This window comes from Bubalus bubalis, chromosome 10, assembly GCF_019923935.1.
Source record: "Bubalus bubalis isolate 160015118507 breed Murrah chromosome 10, NDDB_SH_1, whole genome shotgun sequence".
Taxonomy (NCBI): Eukaryota; Metazoa; Chordata; class Mammalia; order Artiodactyla; family Bovidae; genus Bubalus; species Bubalus bubalis.
This window is the reverse complement of record NC_059166.1, coordinates 59,557,234-59,578,655: the sequence shown is the minus strand read 5'-3', so window position 1 is coordinate 59,578,655 and position 21,422 is coordinate 59,557,234. Positions and strand designations below refer to the sequence as shown.

The window sequence follows — 21,422 nt, the reverse complement described above, 5'->3', positions numbered from 1 at the left end:
GACTTCTGTGTGTTGTAACAATCCCGTACAGCCATCCCAGTTGCATGGTTCTGAGAAACAGGGAGAAGAAATAAAAGAAGCTTTCCCAGACTCTTTGGGAAAAGCATAAAAATGCTATAGAGCAGATTTAGGTCCGTAGCAATGTTGAAGGAAGGGGACAGAGATTTCCTGTGTACTCCCTGTCCCTACACGTGCACTGCCTCCCCTGTTATCAACATCCCCTACTCCAGTGGTACAGTTGCTACCGTTGATGAACCTGCATTGACACATGACAATTGCTCAAAGTCCATAACTTACCTTAGGACACACTCTTAGCGTTGTACATTCTGAGTGTGGAGAAATGAATAATGACCTGTATCCATCAGTATGTGTTTTTATGGTGTCATGCAGAGTAATTTCAGTACCCTAAAAAGTCTGTGCACTCTGCCCTTTTCATCCCTTCTCCCCCTAGCCCCTGGCAGCCACTGATCTTTTTACTGTCTCCGTAGCTTTGTCTTTTCCAGAATGACCTATAATTGGAATCATATTAATAGATTATATAGACTTTTCAGATTGGCTCCTTAGCTTAGTAATATGCATTTAAGGTTGTTGCATGGCTTAATGGCTTATTTATTTTTTGCTATTACTATTTGCTTGTTTATTTTTTGTAATACTCCATTGTTTGGATGTTCCACCATTTACTTACGCAGTCACCTTCTGAAGGACATCTTGGTTGCCTCCAACTTTTGGCAGTCATGAATAAAACTGCTCTGAATATCTGTGTGCAGGTTCTTGTGTGGACACATTTTCAACTCCTTTGGATAAATGATCAGAGTGCAAACATTTTAAGAGACTTGTTTTTGTTTGTGTTTTTTTAATTTTAATATCCTTAAAACCCAACTTGTAATTGGATGAAACAGTGTCTACATGGGTCATCTTTGCCGAGTTCTTTTGCTTTTCTTTACATATCCAGATTTCCAGATTCCTCTGTTGATCCTTTTGCGGTTTCTCCTAGAATTGTCCCTTCCTTTTAACTCCCATCTCTTTCATCTCCTTACATTTATTTCCAATTATAGCAGGAATATCTGAACTGATTGCCCCTCTCTCTTTCCTTTTGCTAGAATAGGCTTGTTAAAGCACTGTTTTCATCAGGAGACCCATCTCCTCAAGTCCAAGACATCTCCTCCGGTCTTAAAGAACTTCCGAATTCAGTTCTCTTTTGCCCTTAAACTTTGAAATTATTCCCTAGAGATCACCTAACCAATCCTCTCTGATTCATGACTCTAGGATGTTTTCTCCAATCCGATACTGGATTGTTATACTTAGCAAACCAATTGAGACAGGACACAAAACATCATTAGGCTATAGGGATTCGTGTTACAACATGATTCTGCAGTGGGCTCACCTGGACTGACCCAGATGGATCTGAAAATAGAAAATATCCATCAAGTAAATTAAGCACTGGTACCTTTAGGTGTAACCCAGCCTCCTCCAAAGTGCCACTTCTGCGCCAGACAGAAGAACAGAGATCAGGCACTTGGCACCCTTTCTCCCAACAGGAGCCAGCCCATGTTGTATAATTTCATCCTTCTGCTAGAGGCTTTGATGTCTTGATTTTTCTAGATAAACAGGCATTTAGAGTGTGTTTCCTACTCACTGTCTTTCACTTGAGAAATTTCATTCTAGTACTTTGGTGACTTACCTCAGGGCACTGCCCCAGGAACTGGTTGGTAGTTAGAGCTGGGAATCCTGGCTCCCCATCCTTGGTGATTCACTATAGCTCAGGTAACAGTGATGCTGGGGTGAGTCCAGGGCTTAAATGGTTCATGCTTGTTCTGCAGTCTCATTGTCATTGTTGGGTGGTTTGGATTTTTTTTTTTTTTTTTGAGGATGGAGATGCTTTTGGTGTTTTGAGGAAGTGGGGCAGGTACTAATGAAACTTTTCAAAAATTAACATATATGTGAAGGTAGCCTTTGCCCTTAAGACTACATTTATCTGGGCAAGTACAGTACTCAGTATGTTTGGTAATTTAGAATGTATGCCCGGATATGTAGTCTGAAAATATTTTATGTATAAGGATATATTCCAACAAATATCCAAATACAGCTTCGACTAAGAAAGCCAGTACTTCAGTCCTATGAGGCATCTCCCCACTGTCAGTGTTAATCATATATTGTATGATTATATTATAAACCTTAAAATAATTTGTAAGCATGGGAATTGCGATAACATTCATGGGGATTAACAGTCTTTTTGTTAAAGTATCTAAACATATTGCTCTTTGCCAGTGGGGAGCAGAGTGCTGTTTCTCAGCTGTTAGTGAAGTTCATATATACACAGAGGAGTTGAAAAGAAAGCACGCTGCCATTTTATCAGATGATCAATTAGTTTGAATGTACCCTGTGGGAGTAACTGCTTAGTTTCTGGTTTTGCAGCAAGTATCAGGATCTCTAAATTGATTTTTCATATACTGACAGCATATGTTTAAAGTATTATGTGGGAGGGCTGTTTCTACACCAGCCACTCTGGATGACTAATTCTGTTTCATAAACGATAGCAGTGTTGTTGTTTTCAAACAGTAATGATTTATCTTACTTATTGTTTCTTTGATTTAGTTCTTTTTTTGTTGTTAAGTTTTAGTTATTTTATTTTGGGGACTGTGATGGGTCTTCGTTGCTGCCCCTGGGCTTTCTCTCATTATGGAGAATGGGGGCTACTCTCTAGTTGCAGTGTGCAGGCTTCTTATTGCAGAGCACAGGCTCGGGGCATGCAGGCTTCAGTAGCTGTAGCGTGGGAGCTCAGTAGTTGTGGTGCACAGGCTTAGTTGCTCCACGCCATGTGGGATCCTCCTGGACCAGGGATCAAACCTATGTCCCTGGCATTGCAAGGCAAATTTTTATCCACTGGACCACCAGGGAAGTCCCTTTGATTTAGATATTAAATATTAGAATGTAGTAGCATTAAATTCGGAGAAGGCAATGGCACCCCACTCCAGTACTCTTGCCTGGAAAATCCCATGGATGGAGGAGCCTGGTAGACTGCAGTCCATGGGGTCAGAAAGAGTCGGACATGACTGAGTGACTTCACTTTCACTTTTCACTTTCATGCATTGGAGGAGGAAATGGCAACCCACTCCAGTGTTCTTGCCTAGAGAATCCCAGGGACAGGGGAGCCTGGTGGGCTGCCCTCTATGGGGTCACACAGAGTCAGACACGACTGAAGTGACTTAGCAGCAGCAGCAGCAGCAGCATTAAATTAAGGAAATGGGATTTTAATTAGTGGTTAAAATAGCTAAAAGTTTATTGTGTATTCATCAATGTGTAATGTGCACTCGGATAGTCAGAACTTTAAAGGCAACTCTGAAAGACTCCCCTGAAAGGCTGTCTTTGGTCCCTGATTGCACGTGTGTGTCCACAGAGGGGTGGGTGTCAGGAAGCAATAGTCCCAGAGTTCCCATCAAGAGACCCCGATTGGCTGTTGACTTTGGGCACATCATTTGAGTTTTCCATCTTAATCCCTGCTCAGGTGAAATAACCCTACATGAAGTGTCCCATCTTCTTTGACCTGTACTCCTAAGTGACCTGGTGTCGGGAAAGACCTGTTATGTTTCTGCAGTTAGGTTTTACCTCTGCTCTTAGTCCTGGAATGCATTAGAATCTTCTAAAATGATACAGAGGTGACTGTTGTAAAAAAGAAGACCACATGCGATGGCGATGATGAAGTGTGAACACTTATGCAGCATTACATAGTCCACACGCCAGGCTGTTCTGAAGTCTCTTTCTGCAGTGACTGTGCTTTGTGATCCTTGCCCCTCTTATATCTAGTGAGTTTATGGACTGAACTAAGACTTCCATTTCCTTCTAGGTATCATTTATCACTGTGATCTGACCAAAGAGGAGCTGGAGCCCAGAGTCTTCCGAGAGGTGACTGTGAAAGGAATTGACGCTTCCGATTACCAGACAGTCCAGGTAGGGGGTTTTTTTCTTGACAATGTGAGTTTAAAAATCTGACTTTCAGGCCAGGCTACGCACACCCCAGTTTGTCAGCAGCTATAGAGGTAACCCACAGCAACACCGGCCACAGATACTCGGGAACACCTGCTGCTTCTGGGCATTGAGCCCGGCGAGGTCCTGCCCTCTTGGAGTTTACAGATTCTGCCACTCTTCTGCCAGAGTCCCTTGTCTGGGGGATCAAAGCAACACAGTTCGTCTGCTTGCTTCAAAGTGGATTGTTTTCTGGCTCAGGTCTCGTGGTGTGATAAGTAATAACATAGATTTTCTCTACATGAAGTATTCACTCAAGTGCTAGAAGGCAGTCTTTGCAGTCTGAAGTTCATCCGTATGTCTGCCTGGCACAGGGTGAGCACTCAATAAAACATTAGAATGGATGAATTAACTGTTTAATTGTCATGCGTGGCAAGCTCAGTCTCTGGTCACCATCCTTTCAGGTTAAGAATCTCCTTTTTTTTTGTTTTCTCAGTGGCCCACAGGTACTGAGTCTTCCAGAAACCAAATCACTCATTGACAAATGATGCAAAATGACTCTGTTCCTTTGCAATGACCAGTCACCTGTCAGGTACCAGGTGTTTCATCAGGACTCTCCTACCAGGGGGCCTGGACTACAGAGACCCAGGTTAGGATTTAGAGTGTTTCCAAAGGAAAATTAGAAAAAAAAAGAGCACTGGATACCCTGAGAATGTTTCTGTGAAACTAGAGCATCATTTTAACAGGGTGAATTGCCCTTCACCGGTCTAAGAGAAGTCTAGATGACAGTCTAGATCTAGATCAAAGATAAAACTGTTTGGCCGGCTGAATCTGGCCCAGGGCTGCAGATCGCCAGCCCCTCTTCTATATCAGGAGTCAGCGTACTGGCCTCTGGGTTTTTGGAGACTAGCCATGTTTGTTCACATAGTGTCTGTGGCTGCCCTAGTGCTTTAACAGTGCAGCAGAGACTGTGGCCCACAAAGGCTGAAGTGCTTAGTACTTGGCCCTCCAGGACAAAGTTTGCTGATCCTTGATCTATATAAATAGTACTTATAAAGTCAGAGAGCATTCTCAATAGAGGTCTAGGGCCTTTGTCTTCAAGCTCTGTCAGCTCGAAGCCTGAAGTCTGCATGTATTGATTGATACATCTTGGTTGACATAGGATGAGTCATTTAACTTTTCTGCCAGTTTTTTCAGCTGCAAAACAGTACCCATTTTGAAGGATTCCTGCAGGATTATATGATGTGATAAAATTCCTGCAGGATATGTGAGATGATATATAAAGGCATACCTCGTTTTATTGTTCTTTGCTTCATTGTGTTTTGCAGATACCGTGTTTCTTTTTTTTTTTTTTTTTTACAAATTGAAGGTTTGTGGCAGTTCTGCATTGAGCATATCTATTGGTGCCATTTTTCCGACAGCATTTGACTATTTCATGTGTCTGTGTCACATTTTGGTAATTCTTGTAGAATTTCAAACTATTTCATTATTATTATATTTGCTATGATCTGTGCTCTTCATATTGTTATTGCAAGAAGATTATGACTCATGGAAGGCTCAGATGATGGTTAGCATTTTCTAGCAATTAAATATTCTTTAAGGAATGTACAGTGTTGTTTTAGACTTAATGTTGTTGCACACTGAATATTGTTGCTGTTCAGTTGCCCAATCGTGTCCTACTCTCTGTGACCCCCTGAACTGCAGCATGCCAGGCCTCCCTGTCCCTCACCATCTCCTAGAGATTGCCTAAGTTCATGTTCATGGCATCAGTGATACCATTCAGCCATCTCACCCTCTGACCCTCTCTTCTCCTTCTGCCCTCGATCTTTCCCAGCATCAGGAACTTTTCCAGTAAGTCCTCTGTGTGCATCAGATGACCAAAATACTGGAGCTTCAGCTTCAGCATCAGTCCTTCCAGTGAATATTCAGGGTCGATCGCCATTAAAATTAACTGGTTTGATTTCTTTGCTGTCCAAGGGACTTTCAGAAGTCTTGTCCAGCACGACAGTTTGAAGGCATCAATTCTTTGGCATTCTGCCTTCTTTACAGCCCAGCTTTCTCAACCATACATGACACTGAATAGATTACAGTATAGTGCAAACGTAACTTTTCTATGCGGTGGGAAAACAGAAAATTCATCTGACTCGCTTTATTTTGACACTTACTTTATTGTGGGAGTCTGGAACTGAATCTACCGTGTCTCCAAGGTCTGCCCATATTAAGGGTCTGGCACATAGGGCTCAGTCAGTAAAGAATCTGTCTGTAATGCAGGAGACCTGGATTTGATCCCTGGGTAGGGAAGATCCCCTGGAGAAGAGCATGGCAACCCACTCCAGTATTCTTGCCTGGAGAATCCCATGGACAGAGGAACCTGATGAGCTCTAGTCCATAGGGTTACAAAAAGTCAGATATGACTGAGAGACTTAGTGCTTTCATGTAGAATGTAATCAGGGTTTTTTTTTTGTTTGTTTGTTTGTTTTCAAAAAGTGTTAGAAGTAAAATGGCAGACTTTTAGGTTTCCATAGCTTGTTTGGCTTCTTTCATTTTCAAGGTGAGCCGTTGCCTGGAGAGAGATCTTTTAGGGGCCAATAGCCCCAGTCTAGTGCTTGTATGGTTCATTAATTCACCCTAGTCCTGCATTAGACTTTTAACATCACTTTTAGGCTGTCATGCCTTGCTGTTTTTCATTTTTCTCTGTGTGTGGAAATTGCGTGCCTGTCAGCTGTAACATTTGGCCTTCTCAGGAGCTACTTCTAGTCCTTGCGTGGACATCCTCGGGGCAGTGGAGGGGGGAGGGTCTGTGTGTGTGTGTGTATGTGTGTGGTGCAAGACAGCGCCTCTCCCATTAGTAATGCAAAGGATTCCCGGGCAGTGAGAAGTGACTGTCCCCTCGTGGCTGCTCTAGGATTGGGCACTGTTGCCCATGAGACACCCCTCCCCTCAGCCCTCATCTTCTCTTCATCTCTGCTGTGCAGCCCCTCAGGTCTGTATTTTTTTTTTTTAATTTCTCTTTTCTGCGCCCCACAACTCATGCCAAAGTGAGTAATTGTGGAGTTTGTGGCAGGCAGGAGGGACCTGTGATCATGACAGCTGCCTCAAAGGCAGCTTCTTATAGGAAAGTGGCTCTTCCTTCTCAGGGAGGATGGTTGGAGTTGTTTTTCCTCTCAAGTAGCTGTTTTTTTCTATTCTTTTTTTTTTTTTACCTTTTTTATTTTTCATTTTTTTTAAAAATTTTATTATATTTAACTTTACAATATTGTATTGGTTTTGCCATATATCAAAATGAATCTGCCACAGGTATACATGTGTTCCCCATCCTGAACCCTCCTCCCTCCTCCCTCCCCATACCATCCCTCTGGGTTGTCCCAGTGCACCAGCCCCAAGCATCCAGTATCGTGCATTGAACCTGGACTGGCGACCCGTTTCATATATGATATTATACATATTTCAATGCAGATGGTACACAAAGAAACTAGTTACAACCTAATATGTGTTGTTTTCAGATATAAAGGAAAAGATAAAACTTTACAGCGAAGCACATGCTTGTGTGGAGTAGAAATCCCTCAGCCCTGGGCACAGCAACCTGAGATTTCCAGATAAAACTGGGGAGGAAGTACGCTCGGGAGATGCTGGTCGGGTGCCATTGGAAAAGGCACCGAAGTCCTCTGTGTGCGGCTTTCCACTTCACAAAGAAAATTCCCCTAACATCAAGCTACTGAAATACTTAGAAGCTTTTATTTGTACAAGTGCAGTAGGGGGAAAAAAGATGAAAAGATTCATGGGACACATTTAAGTGGATAGTAACTGAGTAACTAGAGAGAACACATTGCTTTTATAATTTTTATGAAGGTATAATCTCTCTAGTATAATGCCATCAGGAGACTTTAATATGTTGATTATACACATCAAATATATTTCACTGAGTTATTTAAATAGAATTCTTTTTATGGGTAAAGGTGGCTTTGGAATGTACTGTGATATCACAGTACCATAGACTGAAAGTTCATTTTGCAGTGGCTTAGCCCAGGTATACACAGCAGAGCTTTGACAGGAAATGTGAGTGTGACATCTGTGCTCACATTCTGATCAGACTCTCAGCAGAGTTGCCAACCATGACCAGCCTGTAAAAGCAGGCCCTAGAGAAGGGTTTGTGCATGAGTGGAAAAAATCCTCATAGTGTATAATAGAAACCACAGCATTTGGGGGTGTAGGGGGAAGATTCATTTTTTGTTTTCAATTACTTCCGGGTAGTGCTGCTTTTGATTTTGCATGACCCTGGTGTTTGTATTTATTCTGTATGTGATTTTAAAAGAAAATTCCCTGGGCTAATTGTTATTCCTTCTTTCATTTTATGTACATTAGCATTTTAAAGCAAATGCTGCCCAGATTCCCCTGCATGGTTAGTCAGTGCAGTTAATGGTGGTCACAGACATGCATGTCCACCTGGCGGTGTAGCTTGTAAGATGTACTAAGTGAAGGACAGAGAAAAAGGAGGGTCAGAGAAACACATGGCTAAACCAGCCACAGGGCTGTTCTTTGTGTGATGTGCTTTCATTCAGACCAGAGATCTTGAATGGTGGTGGGGGGATGTAGGGTGGGAGTGTCCTGTTTTGCTGACATACACAGAACATAGCTACTATATAGTCTTTACCCAGGCCTGACCACAGCTGTGGGAGAAAATTCATCTGTATAGGAAATACAATTTTGAAAATCAGATCCTGGAAAAACTTTCTCTTCCAGTCTGTGGTACACATAAAAATTAAGTTTTGGATAGGTTTATCATAGCTGCTGACTAGATCTTTTTCCTCTTTTTATTATGAATGACATGACCGCTATCTAATATTGGTTAGAACATCTGTTCACATGTCTTTAAAAAGGAAATACTGAGCATTAGAAATAACATTAATAACAAAGGTTTGGATATGAAAAGAATCTTGTCTATATTTATGATCAGTAGTATGCTTCATTTTAAACTGAAGGGAAGAAATAGGAACATTTAGTCTGTCAATAAATACTTATGTGATGTGCAATGCCAGGTGGTACTGTTGAATCCAGAGAAGTTCCAGACACAGGCACTGTCCCTGGAAAGTTTGCAGTCAGGCTGGAAAGCTGAGACACAGAGCTCTGAAAGGTCAGATGCCCCAAGATGTTATCAGAGCGATCAGGGGAAAGGTGAAAGTTTCTGTCGGTACTGTGATATCCTGACCGGGATGCCCAGGGATTTTTCCTGGGAGAGGTGGAACCTGGGTTGGGCTTTGAGGGATGGCTGCTTTTGTAAGCCCCAGGCCCCTACTGGGCCTTCTGAACAATTTCACCACAGTTCTTCATTCAGAGAGCCTTTACCTTTTCGTAGCAGTTTAATTTCATAATTTCACAGTAAGTTCAAGAAGAAAGGAGTCCTGCCCTCAGCATCCTGTGCAGTAGTGCTGCCTCTGACAGCTCTTTTTTGTGGATAAAATAGTGTTTGCACTGTGGCTGAACATGGCATGACAAAGATGCAGTGTAGCAAAAATGCACTTTTTGGTTTCTCGGTGTCTCGTTTTTGTTCAGCCAAAAATTTTTGACAGCTGAAAGAGTGTCTTTTCTCCTTCTAAAGTGAAAGTCAAAATTTATAGACCTGAAAAAGAACAGTGAACTCAGTATTCTCTGAATCAACTCCGTTGACAACAGTTTCCACATGTTATAAAAGAATAAATTAGAAGGAAGATTCCATTTTATGGGGCAATGCTATGCTATGCTATGCTAAGTCACTTCAGTCGTGTCCAACTCTGTGCAACCCCATAGACGGCAGCCCACCAGGCTCCCCCATCCCTGGGATTCTCCAGGCAAGTACACTGGAGTGGGTTGCCATTTCCTTCTCCATAGCAAACCTAAATCAACAGAGTACAGAAATAGTAAGGATTATAAGTATTTAACACAGATTATATTACCTTGAGTCCTGTCCTCTTAAACTGAGGAATTTTATGCTTCTGAGGTTTACCTACAATACTGCATGTGAAACATCAAGAACATCGCAAAGGTGATTTGCTTTATAACTGACCAGAAGCTGATTTTTAAAATGAGATGAAAAATTAGATGATTAGAAAATTAAAATTAGATGATTCTTTGGGTTTACCAAGATGCCTTGGGGTAGAAGGAGTGGAGTTATTTTTCTTTAGTCTAGATTTTTGTAACCTTGATAGTAATTTATAGTTCAGTTCAATTCAGTTCAATCACTCAGTCATGTCTGACTCTTTGTGACCCCATGAACTGCAGCACCCCAGGCCTCCCTGTCCATCACCAACTCCCAGAGTTCACTCAAACTCATGTCCATTGAGTCGGTGATGCCATCCAGCCATCTCATCCTCTGTCGTCCCCTTCTCCTCCTGCCCCCAATCCCTCCCAGCATCAGAGTCTTTCCAATGAGTCAACTCTTGGCATGAGGTGGCCAAAGTGCTGGAGTTTCAGCTTTAGCATCATTCCTTCCAAAGAACACCCAGGACTGATCTCCTTTAGAATGGACTGGTTGGATCTCCTTGTAGTCCAAGGGACTCTCAAGAGTCTTCTCCAACACCACAGTTCAAAAGCAACAATTCTTCAGCACTCAGCTTTCTTCACAGTCCAACTCTCACATCCATACATGACCACTGGAAAAACCATAGCCTTGACTAGACGGACCTTTGTTGGCAAAGTAAGTTACTGGTCTACAGTTCAGTCACTCAGTTGTGTCTGACTCTTTGCGATCCCATGGACTGCAGCACACCAGGCTTCTCTGTCCATCACCAACTCCTGGAGTTTGCTGGGAAAGATTGAAGACAGGAGGAGGAGACAACAGGACGAGATGGTTGGGTGGCATCACTAACTCAACAGATGTGAGTTTGAGCAAGTTCCAAGAGATAGTGAAGGACAGGGAAGCCTGGCCTAGAAGCAGTTCATGGGGTTGCAAAGAGTTGGACATGACTGAGCCACTGAACAACTGGCCTACAGGTCTTGCCATTCAACAAACATGAATCCTCAGAACATTAATTAGTGTTTTAATTTAGCTCATTGACTTCTGTGCTGAGTGCACAGCACATGCAGTTTTTGACTCATCCACACCCTTGGTCTGCTGACTGTTGAACTAATGGTAATGTTTTTCTATATTGCTGTGTTCTCACAGTTAAAGATAGATAGGAAATCTTCAGAACATGTTAAGAGTGAATGGGGGAATATTTTCTAAAAGAACCTTTTGAGAGAATATGGTGCTTGCATATGATTAGGAAATCGCTTTAAATTGAGTCAGTTGTTCTTGGCAATTTTGTGCCTAAAGCTTTCATGTTATTTTTTTATGTTACACTTCACAGAGACATATTCTTGCATAAACAGATTCCTGTGTTTCTTTAGAATTCTCTTTGTCTCACAGCCATTCTAGATTGAGATCATAATATTCATATTCAGAGGGCATATGTTTGTATCTGTTTCCTCTTTAGATAGCAGCTGTGTTAAAATAGTTTAACTGTAAAAGATGATAAGAGTTTTTGTTCTCTTGCTATCTTAAAACAAAGAAATAGGTTATAGGGCCCCAGTGTGTGGTTGCTGCAGTCTCCAGACCACTTGTAAAGAAGTGTTCTTCCATGTTTTGAAGAAGAACATTGTTTTGCAGCAGCCTGAGAATATGTAGTCCACTTAGAGTAAAAATCACAAGGTGGCCTTGAGAATTGAGTGACCAGACAGGCCTGGAGAGATCCCTTGAGCCTCCTGCAGGGCCTCCTTTGGCAAGGTGTAAAACGGCTCAAGGCAACCCAGACCTCTGCCCACCTTCCTCAGTTTCTCTGAACTTTGCTTGGAGGAAATGGGCCTGCGATGACATAAGAACTGGGAAAGCAGCTAAACCCCTGCCTGGTGGTTGACAGCCTGGGAAGGGAGGCCTTGGCTCTCCTGGGGATGCTGCAGTGACTTGACATGGAAATTTTTTCACCTTATTTTGATGAGATGTTAATGAGTTAAACAGGTGTTGTAAAATCACAAGGTGATTTTAATTTTTGTGTCTTAGATTCATTTCTAGATGATGGACTAAGTTTATTATTCTTTAATAATGTCACTGCAGTTGAAGCCATAATCGTCAGAGATTTAGGTGTCCATAAACTCATCACCATAGGCGACACCTGTACTCAGTGGAGATCTGTTCATATTTAGTATGTACAGAATTTTTACTATTTCAGTTATCTATAGATCTGAGTTTGCTGTTGTAGTTAATAAAGCCATTTAAATAGATTAAATTTTGTTTAAGTTGTTCCAAAAGTCATGGCTTTTGAGATCCGTAAAAGCTGCAAGTTGCTGAGCTTTGCTGATACTGATTTCAAGTTACTCACAGCTAACAGTTAGCTCTAACCCCTTGCTAGAAAACTATCTTGGGAAAAGAATGTTGTTATATTTCATTATCCTTTAAAAACAAGGTAGAAAGTCACTTCATTCTTATTAGAACTGTATCAGTAGTTTAGTTCTCATCTCTGAATAGTATGTGTGCTAATGGTGCTTATCTTAGGCTAGTTTAATAGTTAGTTCTGTTTTTAGAAATGAGTCTGAATGAATCTCAAGGTGTGTTACTCAAACTGTATTCAGCTGTGAACAAAAGGAGAAAAAGTAAAAAATAACCATGGCTTAAAGGAGAGAGATGTTTCTTTTTCCCTCTCACATAAAGGAAGTGCAGGGGAAATGAGTCCAGGAATGACTTGGTGTCTAAGGTGTAAGGAATCCAAGCTCTTTTTGTCTTGCTGCTGTATCGTGGCTTCTTTCCTGCCATCTCCTCATGGTCCTAGAAGGCTGCAGGGGTTCCAGCCATGTTGCATCCACTTTCCAGCCAGCATGAAGGCAGCAATAGGGAAGAAGAAGGATGATCAGGAGGAGAGTGTCTTATAAGCATGTTTGCCAGAATGTCCGCTTTCATTTTATTGGTGAAAACATACTCCTAGCACAAGGAGGTTTAAAGATGTAGTTTTATTCCCAGAAAAAGTGTGCCAGGTAAAAATTTGGGCCTTATTAACAAGGAAGTGGGAGGAATGGATATTCGGGGACACCTAGCAATGTGCCACAGAAGGCAAAACAGGCCTTCAGCAGAAACTTGGCTTGGACCCTGAGACCAAGGAGTCCACACGCCACCTGGTGGCCAGGTATCTAAATCTCAGGATCCCATTGAAAAAACTAAGACCCCACAAAAGTTGAATTTTTAAATACTATCATTGTGAACAGTAGAAATCACACACTTCAGACACAGAAGCACCTTCTCAAGAGGCTTTTCTCTCCCATAAAGAAAGGCATTTAATATTGCCTCTAGAACGTGAGTATTTGCCATTCCTGAATGCTTGTCCTAACTTTAGCAGAAGTGATAGAAAAGTTGGGTGAGACTATCTGAGCATTAAATGAAGATGAACTGAGAGACTGTCTCTGAAATGATAAGGCTAAGTAAGTGTACAGTTGGCTCTCCGGGTGTTTTATTCTGTGCTAGAGTCATCTTTCTGCCCACACCACTCTTGCAGAGGACATGGACACAGGCCATCCTCAGAGGCCTGCTCTTTGAAATGGAAGCACGGCACGAATCAGCCTTGGGGAGGTGTTAGGTCCCAAATCTCACAGCTTCTCTTGCTTTTCCCTAGGTGCTCTGTTTTTCCACTACTGCTTTTGGGCTCTGGACAAATTGCACATACATTAGGGTTCATCTATATGAACCCTCTCATTTTAAAGATGAGGAAACTAAGGGGGCTTCCCTGGGGGTCCAGTAGTTAAGACTCTGTGCTTCCACTGTTAAGGGGGCGCAGGTTCGATCCCTGGTCAGAAACTAAAATCCCACATGCTACACGGTATGCCAAACAATAATAATAATAAAGATGAGGAAACTGAAGCTCAGTCTGCTAAGTGTTTCAGCAAAGGTCACACTATCAGTAATTGACAGCCAAGACTAGAACGCAGAACTCCAAAGCTGTGCTAATCCTGTGCATTTTATTACGAGAATAAGTTGTTTTTGCTCTCTCTATACTTGGTTGGAGTTTGTTTTTTGTTTTTCACCTTTAAAATAAACAAATTATCCTAAAAGCCCTCTAAATCCCTAAGCTTTCTTATGTCTAAAAGTATGTTTCTACATCATGTGACGATCTAGTGAGCACTTTGTAGACCTTTATGGGGCCTATTAAATGATAAAAATACTCTGAAAGCAGAGGCAAAAAGAGTGCTGACTCAATGTAAGAAGTGGATTGGAAGTGTTGTCATCGTGATAAACGTGATGGTAAAGTATTGTGAAGTGGAAGGCATCGTGAGCTATTAGGCAAGGATGCATACGCGGGTTCCTGGTCAGTGTCAAGCGTGAGCTCCTCTCCCAACTCTTGGTGCCCACCTTCATCCGGCTCACAGAGGCACAACCTCCCCACCCCGAGTCCCCGCACCACTCAGGCTCACTTCCCAAACAACCCTGACCACATTCTCAGACTTGCCTCTGCCTGGCTCTCCTCCTCTGTGCTCCATTCTGGTGCCACTTACTTTTCTTTTTAAACTCTGTTCTCAGAAACTCTACACATTTTCAGTATTCACCCAAGTCCCAAGTCCTCCATAGCAGCTTCCTTGCTTTTGGGGACTCAGTCAAAAGCAAAACGCAGGGAGAGGGGATGGATATTCAGCTGGTGCTTGAACACACAGCATGGGTGTGCACACACAGCGTGCCCGTCTCCATGCCAGGGTTCTCTGTGCATCATCTCACTTCTTTAGAGAAGAACCGTCCTTGGAGATGGATGCCATCGTGATCTCAGTTTTCTGGATGAGCAGCCTGTGGTATAGGGAAGTTAGATGCATTGTTCCAAGTCACCCGGTGGCATAACTAGTGCTTAAGCCAGGTCTCCAATTCTGCAGTGCTGCTCTTGAGCCTCTGAGCAGCTGCGTCCACCTGTCTGATCAGGAAGCCGCAACTCAGCAGTTGATTGCCCTCAGGTCAGTAGTTCTAGGTCTTCATGTAGAAATTGATATAAAACATTGTGGCTTTATTAAGAGCCTAGAAAAATCTTATCATTGACCTTGGCTCATGTCTCAAAAGAAAGAGTAGATACTCAGGCTGTATTGATAAATGCAGCCTATGTTCTTATGCATTTAAAAATCATCTGCTAGTTGAATCTGCTAAGTAATGGTTAATGCCTTGTTCCTCCTTGCCTCCAGCTGCCTTCATTTGTGTACGTATGTATGTAAATATAGATGTTAAGATGCATACAGACATGTTTTTAAGCAGTGAATATACTCTTTGATCCCGGTTAAGGTAGTGGGTAATTCTGAAATGAAATCTCAAACAGAAAACCCTGTGGGGATAAGTAAAAACCATTATGTACATGCTGCTTACATCTAGACCCTCAGCTTCTCTGTTTTGCGCAGCATGTCTAGTTCAGCTCTAGAATTTAATGTGAATATAGTTAATTTAAATATTTGGAAAAGATTAGAGAAAAGTATAAATACTCTGAACGGTGGCTGGTGTGTTTGAGAATCTGCAGATCTGGCTGTGTTGGAAGCACCGACTTTGATCCATGACTCAGACTCTTCAGAATAAGGAAGGACAGGGAGTGTTAAGGGGTTTTGCCAGAACTGCTTCCACTCACTCCTCTAGACTTTTATACCTTTACAAGTTCATATACGACTCAGCAGGTCTCCTCCTCACCTTGCATCAGAAATTCTTGGTCTGCATTGATTGGTAGAGGTGGGGTAGGGAAGAACCATGTGCATTTATGCAGTTGCTGTACATATTAAGGATTTACTGTGTGCCTCACATTGGGCTAAACACTGAGGATGTGGCAGTGAGCTGCAGAGATGTGGTCTTCACTCTTATGTGGAAAAAGGGCAAAAGCAAGTAAACAGAAAATAAATGCGAATATTGCAAGTTGGAACAAGGGCTGTGAATGAAATAAACAATGACTTGCTGGGAATGACAGACGTGCCCAGTGTGAATTGAATCATCAACAATAGTTCCCTTGAGTTTTATTTAAGTAGAAACGTAAAAGCTAAGAGGGAACTAATCACATGAAAATGAGAGAAGAGCCCAGCATGTTAAAGCAAAGGGTCTGAGTAAAAATCAGTTGCCTTCAAAGAGGACCTAAGAGAAGGCTGGGCTGTGGTGAGTGGAGGAGAATGGGTGATGGGTGTGAGGGAGGGCAGGGCTTTGTGGCCATGTTAGAAGTTTGTTTGGGATCCCAAGTGTGGTGGGAGTCTCTACAGGGATTTTTTTTTTTTACTGGAAAGTGATATGTTCTGATTTAAGAAAACCATGTTCTGTTTTATGGAGAATAGATTCGAAGAGCAGTTGTGGACATAGAGGGAGCTGATAGGCAGTTGTAAATGGCTCAGACAGTAAAGAATCTGCCTGCAATGCAGGAGACCCAGGGTTGATCTTAAGTCAGGATGATTCCCCTGGAGAAGAGATGGCACCCTACTCCAGTATTCTTGCCTGGAGAATTTCACAAACAGAAGAGTCTGGTGGGCTACAGTCCATGGGATTGCAAAGAGTTGGACATGACTGAGCACCTAACACACACACACAACAATAGACCAGGTAGGAGATAAGGTGACCTGGACTAAAATGTAGACTTTGGACATGGGGAAAGTGTGTTTGGAATACACCTGGGAAGTAGACTGAACAAGACACAGGGATTGCATGTGTAGGGGAGAGAGTAAGGGACACATCAAGGATGACTCTGAAATTTCAAATCTGTGCAGCTGGTATCATGTATCAGGTTGTTGGCAGTGGGTTGGGGAGGATGGGTTTGAGAGGAAAACTGTTTGGGGCCTATCGTTACCTTTTCATCTGGGTGATGATGTCAGGTATGGCGTTAGATACTTGGGTCTTATGGTCAAAGGCTTGGAGTGATAAATATGGGCACCTTCAGCATTAGTGTGCTGGTTAAATCCAGGGCAGGAACTGGATCACATGGAAGAACATGTAAAGAGTGGAGAAGGCTCACGGCTGAGCCCTGAGGAGCCCAACCACATCTAGGGATTAATTGGAGGAGGAAGAGCCAGCGAAGAGCTGGAGAAGCAGCAGCCAGAGGTGCAGGAAAGCTAGCAGACCGTGGACCGGGTAGACCAGGAGCCAAGGAGAGAAGATGGAATGGTGGGGGTGGCGGGCAACACTGTGTGCTTAGTTGGTCAGTAAGGAAGAAAGAGGAGTTCTTGGATTTGACGAGGTGGGTTCACTAATAATCCTGACAGGAGCACTTGCAGTGAGCAGTGGGTTCAGAATAGTGGGTATATTGAGAAAGGGTATATTGAGAAAGAGGAGAGAGGACATATATGGTGTTCATATGTAGATGGTCCCCGACTTGCGATGGTTTGACTAGATGATGCTGTGAAAGTGATACACATTCGGTAGAAACTGTATTTTGAATTTTGAGCTTTTCCTGGGCTAGTGATGTGCAGTAGGATATTCCCATGTGATGCTGGGCAGAGGCAGAGAGCCTCAGCTCCAGGCAGTTGGGTGATCATGGGCTAAACAACCAATGCACTTACAACCATGCTGTACCCATACAGCCATTCTGATTTCTACTCTCAGTATAGTACTCAATATATTATATGAGGTATTCAGCCCTATTGTAAAATAGACTTTGTGTTAGATGATTTTGCCCAACTGTAGGCTAATGTATAAGTTAAGCATGTTTAAGGCAGGTTGGGCTAATGTATGATGTTTGGTAGGCTAGGTATATTAAATGCATTTCAGTTTACAATATTTTCAGTTTATGATGGGTTTATCAGGATATAGCCCCATTGTAAATTGAAGAAGACTTAGTGTTGATTTCTAAGGGGGTGGGTGTTGTTGAGGGATTGGGGGATTAGTTTTGTTGTCATGTTACTTTGTATTGCATTACTTTCTTAGTTGCAACAATCTTACATTTTAAATGTCTAAAATATAATGCTTTAAAAGGTTAAATGTTTAAAAGGTTTTTTTGGAAAAATAATCCCTGATAGGCTAACTGAACATCTCTGACTTTTAATAGCTGTGGTTCATATCTTTCCACTCTCTTTCTCCTTCTCTAGTCTACTTTTTCAAATTTGTCATTTTCTTTCTGTAGAATAACTTGTACTGCTGTGCTTAAAAAGCAAATCAATCAAAAAAATTAGCTTTTAATTTTTTAAGACGTTTACAAACAGAGCCTGTTGAGGCAGTCCAAGCACAGGTTGGAAAAGCATTTCCAGACACAGAGTATTGCAGAAAGGAGTGAGTTTATTAAGAACAAAGAGCAGAGATAAAGTGGGCACTGCAAGTGCAGCAGACCGGCAACTCCTGACAGGCCAGGGACAGTCAACAGTTTTTGTGGGTTAATAGCCAATTTTTATAGCCTCAAGACCAAGGAAATTCCTGCTGCAAGGTTGGTGTTAGGTGATTGCTTGGGGTGCTGTAGAGTGCTTATTGAAGTGGGCGTCTTTGTCTAATTGGGAGTCAAGAAGCTTGTTAGTGATTATCAGAGTGATTATTGTGGCAACGGTTACAAAGGGGCTCAGTCAGCCTCAGAGATGCCCCTGATTCTGGACTCCGCCTCTGCGGCCCTGGGGCAGGACTCAACAGAGCCTTCTGTAGTTTTCATGGCAGTGAACTCAGGACCAGGGAGAAGGCATGAGAGGAGAGGAAATGCAGAACCATGTGTATATGGTCTTGAGAAGTCCAGTGGCTTGGGGTGGTGGTCAGTGACATGTTATTAAGGTGGGAGAAACCAGACTATTCTGGTGTGTCGATAGGTTGGCTCCAGTAGGAAGGGAACCACCAAAGGAGCCAAGTTCTTGAGGAGGTGAGGTGATCCCAAGCCCTGGTGGGGGACTGGCCTTCCCAGAAGGAGAGAGGTTTCCTCTGTTCCACCAGGAGGCAAGGCTGAGAGCACATGTGTGAGAGTGCCTGGGGGCTTTAGAATGGCGACTCCCAGTACCAGCTCCCCACTCTCCTTCTGTGAGACCCCCCTAGGCCCCGAATTCCCCATCTTCTCACCTTTTTCTTTTTTTCTAAACAATTTTTGAGTTTCAACTCAAAAAAGTAGTTTTAAAATTTTGAAAAATGTGCATTTTTTATATATTCAGTTTAGGAGTGGAAAGACTCAAATACCATGTGTTAGGATTTTCTACCAATGACGAATGTATTCCTTCCTAATTGCTCCTTTCTCTGTCAACAGGGATAGGCTAGACCATTGCAGGGAACAGGGCCCTCCAGAATCTCAGGAAATCTCCTGCTGTCAACTGACAGCCTGGGCTCCCTGCAGACCCTGCCTGGAGAGCCTCCCCAGCCAAGCATGGCTGTCCCTGTGGCACAGAGGGTACGTGTATCACACACATGCTGGGCCATGCTGTAATGGCCAGATTGCTTTTGTCTACAAGTGTTACCTCCCACTCCAGCCACACACTATTGGCCAGCACCATGTCCTGAGGACAGACCAACCTCAGAGTGGCAGACAGCCAAGGCTACCTTCTGTGTGCTGGGAGGAGAAAGAATAGAGCAGGGGGACTCATCCTGCAGAGGACACCACACTTTCCTCCCCAGCGAGGGCAGAGCAGGCCTCCATGCACCCAGCCTCATCCTTTGACTACACACCTAACGTGCTATCAACTAGAAATCCATTCTGTTATTTTTAAGTTTTCCTTTTTCCCAAATATTTTCTTCAGAAATCCAAACAACTCTGGAAAACCTAGTGATTGGTCACCTTTTTCTCCTCCAAGGACCTTTACTGTTTTCTCTGCTGGACTCAAAATTGTAGGAGAGATTGTATCCTGAGCACACTGTTTTTATTATTTTAAGATTTTTTAAATGTGGACCATTTTTAAAGTCCTTATTGAATTTGTTACAATATTGCTTCTGTTTTGTGTTTTGGCTTTTTGGCTCCCTGACCAGGGATCAAACCCACCCACCTTGCATTGAAAGGTAAAGTGTTAACCATTGAACTGCCCAGAGAAGTTCCACACTGTCTTTAAAGTAATGTTTATTTTCCTACTTTACTTAATAAAGAACATATAGAACTTCCAATCCAAGCTTCTCCATGGCCCGAGCTGCTGGTAACTGCGGTCCGAGCTGTGCAGCCTTGTCTCACCAGTCTGCTTCCCATTGGGCCTCTCACAATTCTGCCTGTAGCTCCTGGGTCTCCATTGCTCCTCTGTGGACCCGTTTATATCCAGGAACTTGGATTGGGCCCACAGTTCTCAGATGCCAGGGTCTTTGAGAGGAGGGCAGGATGACGCTGGGCCCAGGCAGGGAAGCAGCCAGGGGCTGGCGGCGACTCATGACCCCCTCAGTTGCATTGTAGCGTCCAGGCACTGGCCTGTCCTCTTTCTCCTTAATTTTTCATTCCATTCGCTCTAGCCCTTCTTTGCCTCCTGCCTTTTTGTCCTAACCTCAGGCCTCTTCCTTCTCCCTGCCCACCCACCCTGAGAGCTGGAGCCCCTCCATGGCTGTTCTCTCCACAGCGGCCACTGGGCTGGCCAGTGGCAGGGGGCATCGGTGGGAGATGAAACTCTACTGGATTGCCCCTAACATGGCACCTTTCATCAGTGGGAGAATGCAAGTGTAATCTAGCCAGAGTGTTCCCTTGAGTTGAACATGTTACCCCACAGGATTGAGTGTTCCGGGGGGTATCAGCTTGGGTGAATGACTGATGCTATTACTGGTACCGCGTTGAGCAGAATTCCTGGCTGGGGTCGTGTGAGCAGGCAGGGCAGCCAGTGCTGCCATCAGTGGTCAAGAAAGGTGACTCTTTGCTCTTATTGCATAGGTTAACGAAGTTTCTTATTAAATATATCCCTTATGATTATAATGCCCACAGACCCCCACGGCACGGCCTCTGCTCTCTCCTCTTCGTCCACTCAGGTGCTGTCAGACCAGTCCCTCGCTTGGCTTGTGTGTGTATGCATTCCCATCCCGGCCCCCAATGCTCCTCCCCTCCCCAGTCCCTCACTCAGCCTCACAGAACTGATGAGAGACCCCATCCACCTCCATCCCATGTAAGACAGCGGCTATCCTCCTCCTGGTCCCAGGTCTGGCCTGTTCCTTCTCCATTGCACTGCCCCCCAGCGGACGTGATCTTTTCATCTGTTCCTGTGTTCATTTCTCTTAAGAAAGTGGTTTTCCCCACTGTGTCTCCAGAGCCCAGAGTAGATATATATAAATACTTGACTAATGAATGAGAGAGGCCATGATAGATGAAGCAGTGTTCAGTTATCTAGTTATCACGGCCAGAAACCTACACAGTTGGAACATTTCCTTTGTATAAAGTTTCTGTGTTGGACCGTCGTGCTCTCCTCTCCTATGATAATTGGTTCTCTCCATTCAGAACCAACAAATAATGTCAGAAAATGAATGTTTACTACCATTTGTACTGCTGTGAAATTTTCTGCCTGAGCTAATCTTTAAGAATATTTTGGGTCATAATCTGTGACAAAGTGCAGGAAATATCACTGCCTCTCCCTCTTAGAGCATCAAAGTAAATTTTTCTTTATATTTTCCTAGCACA

The 21,422-nt window shown here is 43.2% G+C and overlaps 1 protein-coding gene across 2 annotated transcripts in view; it reads left to right on the top strand.

Moving 5' to 3' along the window:
* LOC102404328 (prolyl endopeptidase) overlaps window positions 1-21,422 on the top strand; it is a 133,526-nt gene that overhangs the window by 77,341 nt on the left and 34,763 nt on the right. For both annotated transcript variants that reach the window (XM_006061937.4, XM_025294657.3), the window contains exon 10: window positions 3,845-3,948. In XM_006061937.4, the coding sequence (XP_006061999.3) occupies window positions 3,845-3,948 (104 nt within the window). The remainder of the gene's footprint in view (window positions 1-3,844; window positions 3,949-21,422) is intronic.